Source organism: Xiphophorus hellerii, chromosome 12, assembly GCF_003331165.1.
Source record: "Xiphophorus hellerii strain 12219 chromosome 12, Xiphophorus_hellerii-4.1, whole genome shotgun sequence".
NCBI lineage: Eukaryota > Metazoa > Chordata > Actinopteri > Cyprinodontiformes > Poeciliidae > Xiphophorus > Xiphophorus hellerii.
Window position 1 is genome coordinate 4,634,300 of NC_045683.1, and position 12,903 is coordinate 4,647,202.

A 12,903-nucleotide genomic window follows, 5' to 3' on the forward strand; every position below is an offset into this window, starting at 1 on the left:
CTAAAAAAACTCTGAGTCACTTTGAATAAAAATACACAGAAAAATGTTGTTCTGACATTTCTGTATAAGCACAGGTAATGTTTGTTCTTGCACAGGTACATAATGTTGTATAATTCCTACGTCTTTTTGCATTTTTAATACAAAACAACTATTGGTGCAGTTGTCCTTCTTTGCCAAAACAGTTGTCATGGTGCATAAAAATGATAAAAATTAGAGTTTGTGTTGTTTTCTTCCTCGCTGATCAGTTTGGGATGCAAAGCAGAATTTAGGGCGGACAAAATGGAAAATGTTGAAAATCTTTACCAAGTTAATTGGCTTTTAGAGTTCAGGTGTATGAAATTTAACAAATAAGAGCCTGTATTTATTGCCACTCCAGATAAGCTTGTAAATAAAAGAATCTCTTATTGCAGCTGCATAATCTATTCTGCAGTAACTTTAATCTGAGTACAAAGACTTACATGAGTTTATTCAAAAAATAAAACAATCTTTATTATAAAGTAACTGCTCTTTGCAAATTTACCAGCAGCAATTCCAACAAAATAAAATAATGAAATAATTTCTGTTAATAAAATGTACTTTCTATTATGATCAGCGTTTCTAGGAACTTGTAATAATTAATTCTTTGTTTTCTGGGGAGTAAATATGACGTGACATGAAGTCCTATTAGTGATGAAGCTGAGCGAGAAACCGAGAAAAATAAAAATAAATTTTGACCATTTATTGAAAGAAGCAAATAAACATCTAAAACCAAATAAAAAAATTCATTGATTTAGTTTTACCAGCTCAATAATAAACTAAACTTGCAAATTCTAATTAAAAATCTGTTTTATACGTTGGCTATATTAAAAGAAATTCAGAGTTTACAGACTTTTGCTGCTTGTTTTTTGTTTGTTTTTTGAGAAAGATATAGTCAGTTCTCAGCACAAACAGCAGGATTTTAGCCACAATTTAAGTCACTTTAGTTGCATTTAGCTATATTTAATTAATGAAACTGAGATTTGGGTTCAGTAAAGTCTGCTTTTTAGTAGAAGTCACTGAATAGATGTGGTTCTATTTACTATGAGAGTGCAAAATATTTCCCTAATTAAAAATTGAAGATTAAATTTTTGGTAAATGTAGATTTTTGATTGAGTTAAAAACATATTTCCTGATTATGCTGCTGTAATAAAAACATGGATCTATTATAAAGTTGTCTTTAAGGAATTAGATTAATCACTTATTCCTACATCAAACAGGTAAAAGGAGATTAAATGTAAACTTTTTAAATCAGGGATGAATGTTAAAATGATTGTTGAAGGCAGTTAATGCATCTGTGGTGCATTTAACCCTTTGGACCATGATTTGAAGGTGAAAGGTCGTCGGCACAACCCCAGGACGGATTGGGTCGCTAGCAGCAGCGGTTGACGTTGAGGCCTATACTTCACTCCTGAAACAACTTCACCGGGATTTTTGTACAAACAGCTTTACACGATTTGACTCTTTGATGATAATACGGGGGTGTCTTTCACATTCTCACATTAAAGAAGTGCTTTTTTTTCTCCTCTGAAGTCAGAGATGTACGTCATGTTGCACATTTCGTCTTTGTCGGGTTTCTCTAGATGTTCCTGTACAGAACAAATGTCGCTGGTTTTATTTTGGAACTCTGTCTCTAACATCGCAGACTTTCAGATTGGAACTTTGTATGATTCGGAATAACCACGTTTATCTCAGAAAAGAAAACACATAAATGTTTTAGGTTTCAACGCTGTTTGTCTGGGTGGTTTTTATTTCTACACACTCATGCTGTGAAGTTTACATACACTGAAGTTAAATCAGAACAAGCTTCTCTTATTTTAGGTCAGTTAAACTCACCAAAATTATTTCTATTTGCTAAATGCCACAATAATGAGAGAATATTTTAGTTAGATTTATTAATGTCTTCAAAATAAAAAGTTCACATGCAAGTAAGTGATTACTGTCTCTTTAAAAGATTAGAGAAAGTGCGGATGATGACGCAGTGCTACATGGCACGCCATTGGCTAGAGTTGGCAAGGCAGCCAATCCGAGAGCGCCATTAATTTTCCTTGGTGTTGATTGGCTGAGTCCCCGAGAGCGGAGGAAAAAGACGGTAAACGTTAGCTTCTATTGTAGAGCTAAAGCGGTTTCCGCAGTGTTTAATGAGATATATTGAGGTAAAAATGAGGTTTGAAGTACTAAAATAGGAAGTACAAAACGTTATAGAGGGGGTCTCAAGTATTTTCAGTTATCCGCGAATATCGCGGGTCAAAACACGAAATATGACAACTTGATGGACTGGAAATTGCATTTTAAAAGAACTGAGCTCTAACTGAACTAAAGAAAAAATACGAAGAATTGTTGATTTTTAAAAAAGCACTTTCCCGGCACTCTCTTGATGTTTGCAAAATTAGAGGGTTCAGAAACCTCCCCTAAACATTAAGTCACATTCAACAGGCGCTGCGCCGTTACCTAGCAACCTCACCAAAGCCCAGCCCGTCACCTAGCAACCCTTGCATGGGTAATCATTTACCATTCCAGGGTTAAAAAAGTCATTCTTAGAATTTTGTGCTTATTTTGAGTTCCTTTCATTCAGAATGAGATATTTTAACACCTCTTGTCACTTTAAACCTAAACTTAAATGTAAAAATGTAAAGAGATCTTTCCAGTCAACAGCATTTAATCTCCCCTTTGGGATAAATAAAAAGTATTACGTAATCCCAATAAGGTTCTAGCCCAGGGGTGGGAAACTCCAGGCCTCAATGGCCGGTCTCCTGCAACTCTTAGTTGTCTCCCTGGTCCAACACACTTGAATCCAACAGCTGAATCACCTCCTAAGTGCAGTCAAGTTCTCCAGAGTCCTGCTAATGTCCTCATTATTTGACTCAGGTGTGTTGAGTCAAATAATGTACTAGTTAGGATTTTGTTTGCTTCTGTTTACTTCTGAGCTAGATAATCATCAGAACATCGGTTTTTTTTAGTTCCTGTAATGAAAAACAGAGATAAATGAAGTGAAATCTGCATGGTGTGTGAACACAAGACACAACATCTTTTTTACGACCGCCCATTCTTTGGGGACAACAAACCAATGGATATTCACCACAAACTTTTTGTGGAACCACTAGACATAATTAAGAAAATTAGGGGAAATTCTGAGGATCTGCTTCATCAGCAAGTGTCTTTAGTCAGAGGCTTCTTCAGACTCACTGTAACACTGACCTCTACAGAAGATCTGTCCTGCCCAAAGCCAACAACATCTACAACAACTGTTGAACTGGATGAGAGGAATTAAAAAATGATTTAAACATGTAAATCAGTTTCAGTTTATACTTTCACACATTTAGGACCAATTTAAATAAATACATGTAGGCTATATTTCCAAATCACCTTTTATAAACTAAAGACATTCCAATAATAATAAACACAAACAAAGACGAAAGAAAGCATCATATAACATAACATGCATATGTTATATTAAATGATCAAAACTTCTTTATTTCAGCTCAACCTAAACCAAAGAGGATGTGAGAACGACCTGAAAGTGAATAAAGTCGAGTTTAAGTTTATAAATCTGTAAATAAGGAAGTGGGTTTTTTATAGGTCGGACTTTTTCATTAACTTAATGTTTTGCAGGGATTTTGTTGCTTTAATGCGTTTAAGGACTTTCTTTCTCTGGGTTTATTTTTATATATTTATTAATATAAATGTTTAGTCCCTTTTTTTTAGCACAACCTTAGTGGATAAAACCTATTATAAAGCTGCTTGTCTGATTTTTGGTCGTTCCTTCAGTCATCAAGCTGCTTTTTTCATGGAAATTTATCTGCTTTATTTATAGAAACTGAAGCCAAACAAATACACCACCTCTCAAAAACAAGGCAATAAAATATCAGACATTATATAGTCATTTAGTTTTGCTCTTTATTTCTTTAATTAAAACAAATTACATAATCATGGAGTTGAAGATAACATTAAAACTGAATAAAAAAAAAAATCTATAAAATAACATTTAATGAAAACAGTCTTAAAAATAAATCGGGCTTTTACACTTGACGTTGGCTCAGCTTTTTAAAATTATGTCCAGGTTTTGTTCGATGAGGCACTTCCTGTTCAGGTTGATCATCAGAAGGTTGTTGGAGAAACAGTGGATGAATTGATGTTTTCATAATCCCTGAAATTAAAAACACAGAGACAGATTAGAGTTGTGTTCAGATCAGAGATTTAATAAGAAACAACACTACTCTGCAACAATAAAGCAGTGCACACAACAAATGGATGGATGGAAAATTTATCCATAGCAAAGGACAAATTTGTATTATTACCATTATTGTAATAATTTATGTTGAATACAAGAAGCAGCGTCTGCAGCCTCTGCCCAGCCTTTGAACACAACAACATACCAGTGAATACAAGTCATGTCAAAGGGGCAAAAAATACTTTAATTTGTTTTCAAAACTTGGTTTCTGCATCATTTACAATAAGCAGTCAGGCTTTTCATCACATTAATCCTCTTGAAACCACAAAAAATTTATTTATAGATTAATAACAGGGAGGAAAACATCTATAAAGATAACCAAAATAAACCTATTAACAGATGATCATGGCTTTATGAATGGTGTCAGCATTTATGCTTAACAATGGTCACAATCAGGATTAAGGTGAAATATTTGGTTCTTTTTTCTCGCAGCATATTAGACCCAAGATAGAAAAATGTTTTGTAAATTTGCTATAAAAAAAACCTACAAAATTTTAAGATTAATCTCAGAATTTTTCTAGAAAAATAAACATGAACATTTCTGAATTTGACAAGTCAAAAATATGCAGGAAATAATTCTGAGATTTTTTGATTAATCTCAAACTTTCATGAAAAACAAGGAAATGTCTAAATTTAAAAATTAAAAAAATTGTTGAAACACCTCAGTTTGAGGAAAAAAAACTTCCTGAGATTAGAACTTCAATTTTTTGCTCGAAAACACTCCAAAATTTTGAGATTAATCTCAGAAGTTTTCTACAAAAAATAAGAAAATATCTGAATTCGAAAAGTCAAAATTTGACGGGAAAAAAAACTGTAGAAATTTTGAGAAAAAAAGAAATTTTATAATTTGAGAAATTTCAATTTCTGGAAATTTTCTGAACTTCAAAAATTTAAGATTTTAAACTTTTCAAAATTTTTTCTTTTTTATAGATTTTTTTCAGAATATTCTCAAAATTTCTGATTTATTTCTAGCAAATTTTTTACTTTTCAAACTCAAATATTTCCATGTTTTTTTCAGAAAATTTCTGAGAATAATCTCAAAAAGTTTTTTATTTTTTTGTGGAAATTTACTCGTTTTCTTCTATCTACAATGCCATCTACCCATCTGGACTCTGACCAGTTGCATCCATCCATCCATAATTTCTATAAAAGTCCACAGATTGAGCTTCTTTAAATTCAGAAAGTGCCACTTGGGGCTCTCAGTTTATGTCTGACGGTTTAATGAAGCTTTGAAATATCTACACTAATATGTAAATTACGTATCTCTATGACAGCCACCACTGGATTTACAAACATTTGTGTGTGCATGTTTGCTGCAGAGGCACAAAACAAAAATAAAAAGTTCTTACTGGTTAAGTTTGTTGAGAAAGTCTGGGAACCATTCGGCGTCTGATCTGATGCAAACCTTGGAGCCGTTTTTCCTGATGATGCTGCAGAGAAAGAAAGAAAAAACAACTTTAAAAAATACAAACTGACCCTAAATGAGACAAAAAAATCACCAACTGACAGAAAGAAAAGTACATTTTTGCCAAAAAGATCAGAAAGTTTGATTTTAATCTAAAAAAAATAATTCTATAAACAACTTGAACATTTCTAATTTTGAAAAGTCAAAAATGTCAACATTTTTTAAGTTTTCTGGAAAAAATCTCAAAAATTTTCTAGAAAAGAAGAACATTGAAATTTCTGTTTATAAGGTATAAAATTTTCTAAAAAAAAAGATTAGACATTTTTAGATAAATCTCAGAAATTTTATGGAAAAAATGTTGAAATTTCTGGGTTTCTTTTGTTGAAAAACTGACTTTTAAAACTGACCTTTTTTCTAGAAAATTCCTGAGATTAATCTTTCAGTTAATCTCACAATTGTGTTCTGTTTTTCTTGAAAAATTTCGAGAACTTTTTTGTGAAAATCTTTTTCAAAAACATTTCATAAAAATTCTAGAATAAATTAGAATTTTCAAAAGTCAACTTTTAATAAATATTCTGTTTGACAAGTCAAGTATTTTTCTACAAAATTTATGAGAGAAAAGTCTTTTCTTTTTTTTTCAATTTTCACAAGTTTTTTCCAGAAGATTTCTGAGGTTATTCTAAAAATGTCTGAGATTTTTCTTGTTTCTGTGTGAGATGACAGTGAAATGTCGTCGTTTTCGTCCTTTGTTGACGCCGTAGATGGAAACATCTCCAGCTGAGGTTACTTACACTCTTTCTGCACGGCGGCACCGTCCTGACGGAGGCGTCACTTCCACCTTGGCCACGGTTCTTAGAGCGACGCGTAGAGCGGTCGTTTTAATGCAGCGGCATCCCAACTTGGAAGCTGCAGAAAAATTCACATTTTTAAATTTATGCTAATTAGCTTGTGTAGCATCTGTTTCTTCTTACAGCTGACAGATTAATAATGTGATTTTTATGAGATTTTTCCTCTTCACATTGGAGTTCAGTGAAGTCTGCTCTTTATTTACATGTTTTCTAGTGCCAAAAAAGCACGAGCACACCAGAAATTACAGAATAAACCTTAAATATCTGAATAAATAACAGTTAAGAGAGGATTTCCTCACCATGCAGCTCAGGGATGCAGCAGTAGAGAGTCAGAGCGACCAGGAGGATCACAGCTTTGTTCATCTTGAGAGTTTTTTTAGCTTTCAGCACCGATCAGGATGTGGGAACGATGTGTGAATGAATGAAGTCGAGTCTGGCTTTTTAAAGCTGCAAATAAGGAAGTAAGGGGCTTTCTTCCCGTCTGAACATTGAAAAAAAAAAAATCAAATGTAGAACAAACTTGTTGCATCTGGAGGTTTTCTGGGGGTTTTGCTGACTTAACTAAAGTTAGGGGTTTCTACCCGGGGAGTATTTTCATGTGATTACCACAGCAGATTTTAGATTTTTTTTTACAAATAATCTGCTGGAATTAATTTTCTGCTGCCCACATATAAATAAATATAGAAACTTTAAAAGAAGAGAATTGGTAACAGAGTAGAAAAAGATGCAGTTTTTATATTCAGTCATATTCAATAAATTAGAATATGAGTTCATATGGGGCTAATTTGTCAAATTAAATGAAAGTTTTGAAAATTGACAATCTGTAAGCAGGTATAAATACAATCAATGTTGTAAAACATTATCTTTATAAAATGTCTCTTAATACAACCTTTTTGTGGTAATACCTTTATAGTTTTTTATTTTCACTTTATGTGAAAAGTTGCATTTTTACATAAGAAATACACAGTTCTTCCCAACATAGAAACCCATTCAATAAATTGCATTATTTTTGAAAAGTCCATTTATTTCAAGGACTTTGTCATATTACATAGATTAAAAATACACACTGAATAAAGTATTTCTGTAAATTATGATTTTCCACTTAGAATATTTAAATGTATTTAGTTAAAATTATGTTTAATACAAAAATCAGACATTATTTATTTGATCACTTCTAAAGTCTCACGTTCTGTCACTAATTAGTGTGAAAATTGTTATTCTTTAAATTTGAATAATTAATAAATAAATTTTAGTTTGACTAATGAAAAATGTTTAGTAGATAAGTTAAGTTCCACTAGTTTTTATATTATTTCTATTTCAAATGAAGATTAATTATGGCTGTGTTGAAATAATTCGTAATTTTGTCATGTAACGAATCATCACGTAATGTAAAGTAACGTAATGTAAAATTAGGCAACTTATAAATAACGTAATATTACATCAGATAACGTCATGCAACATAACATATTATAAAATATAATGTAACATAACACAGCGTCGTAGTATAGCTAGACAAGGTAACATTACGTAGCATAACATTACATAGCCTAAAATGACGCAGCGTAAGAATACGTAGCGTATTAGTACGCAGCGTGGGATTACGTAGCGTAACTTTATGTAGTGTAACATTCCATAGCCTAAAATGACGTAGCGTGAGATTACGTAGCGTAACATTACATAGCGAAACATTACGTAGTGTAGCATTAGGTAGTATAACATTAACATAGCGTAACAATACATGTAACGTCACGTACCGTGATGTCACTTAACTTTACATAACACAACTCAACAAGCGTTAGCAAACATAATGTAGCACACCATAACGTCACGTAGAGACAAAAAGTAGCACTACGTAGCGTAGCATAACGTGGTGTACCGTAGCGTGACGTTAAGCAACATTCCGTTACAGAAGATTACATAATGGAGCAGAACGTAGCATAGCACAGCACCGTGTAGCTAACCAAGGTTTAAAAAATTACATAACGTAACATATGATAACATTATATAAAGCAACATCAAGTAACATTATATAACACAACACAACAAGCGTAACTAAATATAAGGTAACATAATTTTGTGAACAGTATTAAATAATAACAAATGGTAATATCTAAAATAAGATGCACAAAACACACTTTAGTTTATATAAAAACAGTAGTTTATGTCTCACAATGGGTTCAAGGCCAAGAAGGAAAACCACAAAGTCTGTCTGTGTTTTCTACACAGAATGAATCTTTTTCAGCAGTTTAAGCTACAAAACGTCTCCATTTTGGAGAAGTGTTAGTCTTTAGTCTCTGTGTGGATCAGTGAAGCTTGACCACCCACGATCCTGTCAATGGTTCACTGAGTTTCCTTCCTTGAGCCCCATTTGTTGCAACTTGGCCATTAGAAAGACAACTGCAGTAAGAACCCAGTTTATGAAAAAAAAGTAATAAATAATAACCAAGTTTATATAATCATGAGTAAAATTGAGCAATTATGCTACAAGAGAATAGTTTTTTCTACTTAATTTCTATGATCTTATGCATATACTACTATATTTAGCTAATTGCTAAACTAATTGACAAAATAGTTTTCAAACTTGAGTGAATTTTCACCAAACTAATCTGGAGTTTAGGGTTTGGACAGATGGTTTGTTCATTCAGAAAATAAGCAAAATACAGGTCAGTAAACTGCACATAGAGCAGAAGCAATTCAAACTCGGAGAATCACCAAAATACTAAAATTACACCAGTTTGGGTTGAGCCTGGGTCAGGTCCACTTAGAAACAGGAATCAGTACCAGGAAATGCTTCTCAGATGTTACTACATCGTACCAGGAATCAAACTGCTGTATTTGCCTTTGGGGTCTCAGCCACTTCCTGTTCTTGTAAATAGATAATTAAGTGTGAAAGTAATCCCCCTGCTGATTGACAGATGACTTCCCACACAGGAAAACAAGATATTCTTAACTTAAAATGAGCTCTGATGGGTTACGCACCAATAATTACCAAAGTTATGACATGAAATTTCTCTGGTTTCTGGAGAGACAGAGCAGATCTACTTAATAAAAATGTAAATATTCTGTTGCTTTGATTAAAAACCAAGTTTCTTGAAGAAAGATTAGAAGATATTTGTATTTTTCTCTCAGAATATCATTAAATGTAGAAAGATTCGGAGGAAATTAAGAATGTAATGGATTTGGAAGCAACGCTGATGAACAGCAGCTGCGTGTGAAAAAAAAAGAGTCAATATTCCACTAATGTTTAAAAAACACAATTTCACAGTTCCGGTATTCCATAAAATAAGAAATGAAATTAAAAGCTCACAGGAACAGGTTTGCTCACCCGATAAGTCACTCCACGATCCTCCAAGTACTTCCTGTCGTCTTCTTCTTCGTGGTTCGCGCGAGAGCCAACATCCGGTTGTTGATCATGTGACTCCTGTGATGTGAAAAAAGTGTTTCCGTTGCAGTTTTCTGAATATATCAATTTCAATATGGCCAAAATCCCCCACCTCATCCTAGCGCCAGCACTTTTTTGTTAATCGAAAAACGAGTGGATTTCAATTAAGCAAATTTATTTTTAAAATGTCAAATTGGGCAATTATCTGGTCAATGGAAACGAATGTAATAACGTTAAAAACCTACCTTACAAGAAAAATACTTTGGGAAACGTTTTTCAAGCTAAAAAATAACCAGTTATCTTTACAATATGGCCAAAAATATTGGGTCAATCCTCCAAATCCCTGAATTCGGACGTTCTCGTCAGGTTTAATGTTTGTGAAGCTCAGTTAGCCCAACACAAACAACAGTTAGTATGATTTTTTTTAAATTTGATTTTTTTTATTTATTTTTTTTTATCAACAAACATCTTTATTTAGAAATACAAAGAAAAATAAGTTAGTATGAAATGTGGCAAACTCAATCCACTAAACTGAAGTGCTCCTGACCAGTAGGGGCAGTGTTGAGTCTGTAATATTACCTCCATAAATATGCTGGTGTTGGAGGATGTCCATTTTGTGGAGAAAGTTTGCAGTGCTTCATCCAGGTTGTTTTTAATACTTCCAACATTTAATCTTTTGCTTCTTTTTCCTGTGGTTGACACATTTCTTTCTGTGACTGCTGCATTTTCTCTTTGTATTCTTGTTAAATGTAGGCTTTTTTGTTGCCGTTTTATTTGAAAGAATAATTTTTTGTTTGAAGCGTGCTTTTGTTGCAAAAGTTTTTTCTGTTTGTGTTTTGATGTATGCATGATTCGTGTGTTTTAAATGCGTCCGCCGCCCACCGCCCCCACTGCAGCTCAAAAATTATACAAATTTGGTCTGCCCATCACAAGTGTTTGATTTTTTTAACCCGGTTAAAATTATTTCCAACGTAGTTTTCTCATAATGGAAAATATTGAAGTTTAACTATTATGCTTCCTTGAACAGGTTAGGATAGATCCCAATGTTTACACTTTCACATGAAAATAGCATCATATGTTTTGTTGTAAATCAACAACAAAACATATGTCTTGTACAGTGGTAAAACCAGCTGGCCCACCGTCCTGGAGCTCAGCTCAGGTTGCTAGGTAACAGTGGAACTCTGCTGGGGTTGCTAGGTAACAAGGCAGTTCCTAGGGATTTCTTACATTCCAAACGTTTTTTGAAACGGTTCATTTTCCAGACAACAAAAGAAAAATTTAATTTACTTCCAAAAACCGTCTGGGCGCGTTTCTTAAGTGCTTAAGCAACAAATGGAAGTGCATAAACGTACAAATAAAGTTCAGTTCTGACCTTTTTCGGACAATTTAGAAACTATAAATGTGAAGTTTCTGCTAATATTAAGACACGTTGAGGGACTGAATGCATCAAAAAAACAAAGTAGCCGAAACTTGTTTAGCTTCACCTACGCCGTAAATGTTTATTCTCTGATGACTAAATGCTGAAAGTAAAATCATTCCAGGAGAGATTTGCAATTTCACTGGGTGCCAGTAATAGGGCAGTTTTTTTTACTGAGTCATTCACACCTAAATGCTTCTGCATGTGAAGTGGCACTTCACACTTTACTTCAAAGAAACCAGGAAAACAGATTAAAGCAAAAAAAATGTGTGACATTTGCCAAAGAGCGATATGGGACATCCTGATGCAGTGCGTCAACGTGGGTAGAACAGGAAATACTGATAATCTCATCAAATAAATTTAATTTAAAGGAAAAGGAAGGGAGGAAAGCGTCTCTTATCTTCCGTATGATTAAAGCTGACTCATCCGATACTAATAATGTTAATTTGGAAATAATTGCTGACTTAGACGTGTTGGCATATGCAACAAGGTGCAAGAACGCAGTGAAACCGTTTCCTGTCAACTTGATGTTAATCGAAAAAAGTCAATTTTTCTAGCAGGAAGAAACAGGCAAATTGAAGGTTTCTGGTGAAACAATAAATGAAACCTTTTAATAATCTTAATCCATCCCAGGGAAGCAGAAATTAGATCGGATTTTTACATCCCCCATGCAGTACGTTTATACTTCTGGGTTAAATTACATGAACCTTTTAGGGTTTTACAGTGAATCAACAAAGCAACCAGAGCAAACTACTCTGTTGCTGTAGTTTATCAACAAAAAATAATCAGCAGAAAGACAGAACTTGTACATAGATGCTGCGTTCATGAGATACTTGTTCACGCTGTAAAAAAAAATCATGTTTTGTATTCTCCAGACTCATGTTTGTTTGCAAATATAATTCATTTTAGAATAAAACAATCCTTTATTTGTCCCTCACTTGTAAAGTGTGTTTGTATCAACAGCAAATTGACAGAGAAATGGAAGAACACTAACGGATAAAGGATTTCAGAATAGAAAATATTCCTTATTGTCCACAGTGGGGAAATTCAGCAGCACTGTAAAAACACAAAATCCTACCAAGTATTTTTGTTCCAGGTTCTACATCAAATATTTTAGTACATTTTAAATAAGACTAACTTAAAAGAAGCATTTCAGCATGATAAATAAGTTTGTTTTCAGTCAATAATTATTGATTATAGATGCACAGTATTACTTATATTGGCAGATTTTTTTCCGCTTAAAACTGGAAGAATCTGTTATAAGTGAAATAATCTGCCATTTGAGCTATAACCTTTTCATAAATATTAAGAAAATATTGACCTAAAATAAGCTCCTATGTTGCTTAAAAGTTACTTTTAATTAAATTTTCTCTTATTTTAAGTGTACTAAGAATTTTGCACTACAACCTCCTAAACCAATTTGTGTTTTTGCAGTGTAAAGGAGTGCTGCTGCTCCAAACAGGGACCAGGAGGAATGGGTGACTGATACTACATTCAGAGTTTTAGTTTAAAACTTGAGGAGAATAAATAACCAAAACAAAACTTAAAGTTTCAAAGAACAGCTGAAGACATATTTGTGCCATTACAACATAAAGCTTTTTCATG

The 12,903-nt window shown here is 33.2% G+C and overlaps 1 protein-coding gene across 2 annotated transcripts; it reads right to left on the minus strand.

Annotated features, from left to right (window-relative positions):
* Positions 1-3,890: 3,890 nt before the first annotated feature.
* Positions 3,891-7,029, minus strand: cxcl13 (chemokine (C-X-C motif) ligand 13). Of its 2 annotated transcripts, XM_032577516.1 has the most exons (5): positions 6,799-7,029; positions 6,443-6,557; positions 5,596-5,676; positions 4,314-4,371; positions 3,891-4,162 (listed from the first exon to the last, which is right to left on the minus strand). In XM_032577516.1, exons 1-4 carry the CDS (start codon positions 6,860-6,862, stop codon positions 4,329-4,331), a joined length of 303 nt encoding a protein of 100 aa, XP_032433407.1. In that variant the 5' UTR covers positions 6,863-7,029; the 3' UTR covers positions 3,891-4,162; positions 4,314-4,328. The 2 variants fall into 2 exon arrangements, with proteins under 2 accessions (XP_032433407.1, XP_032433406.1); XM_032577515.1 differs by lacking the exon at positions 4,314-4,371.
* Between the last annotated feature and the right edge of the window lie 5,874 nt (positions 7,030-12,903).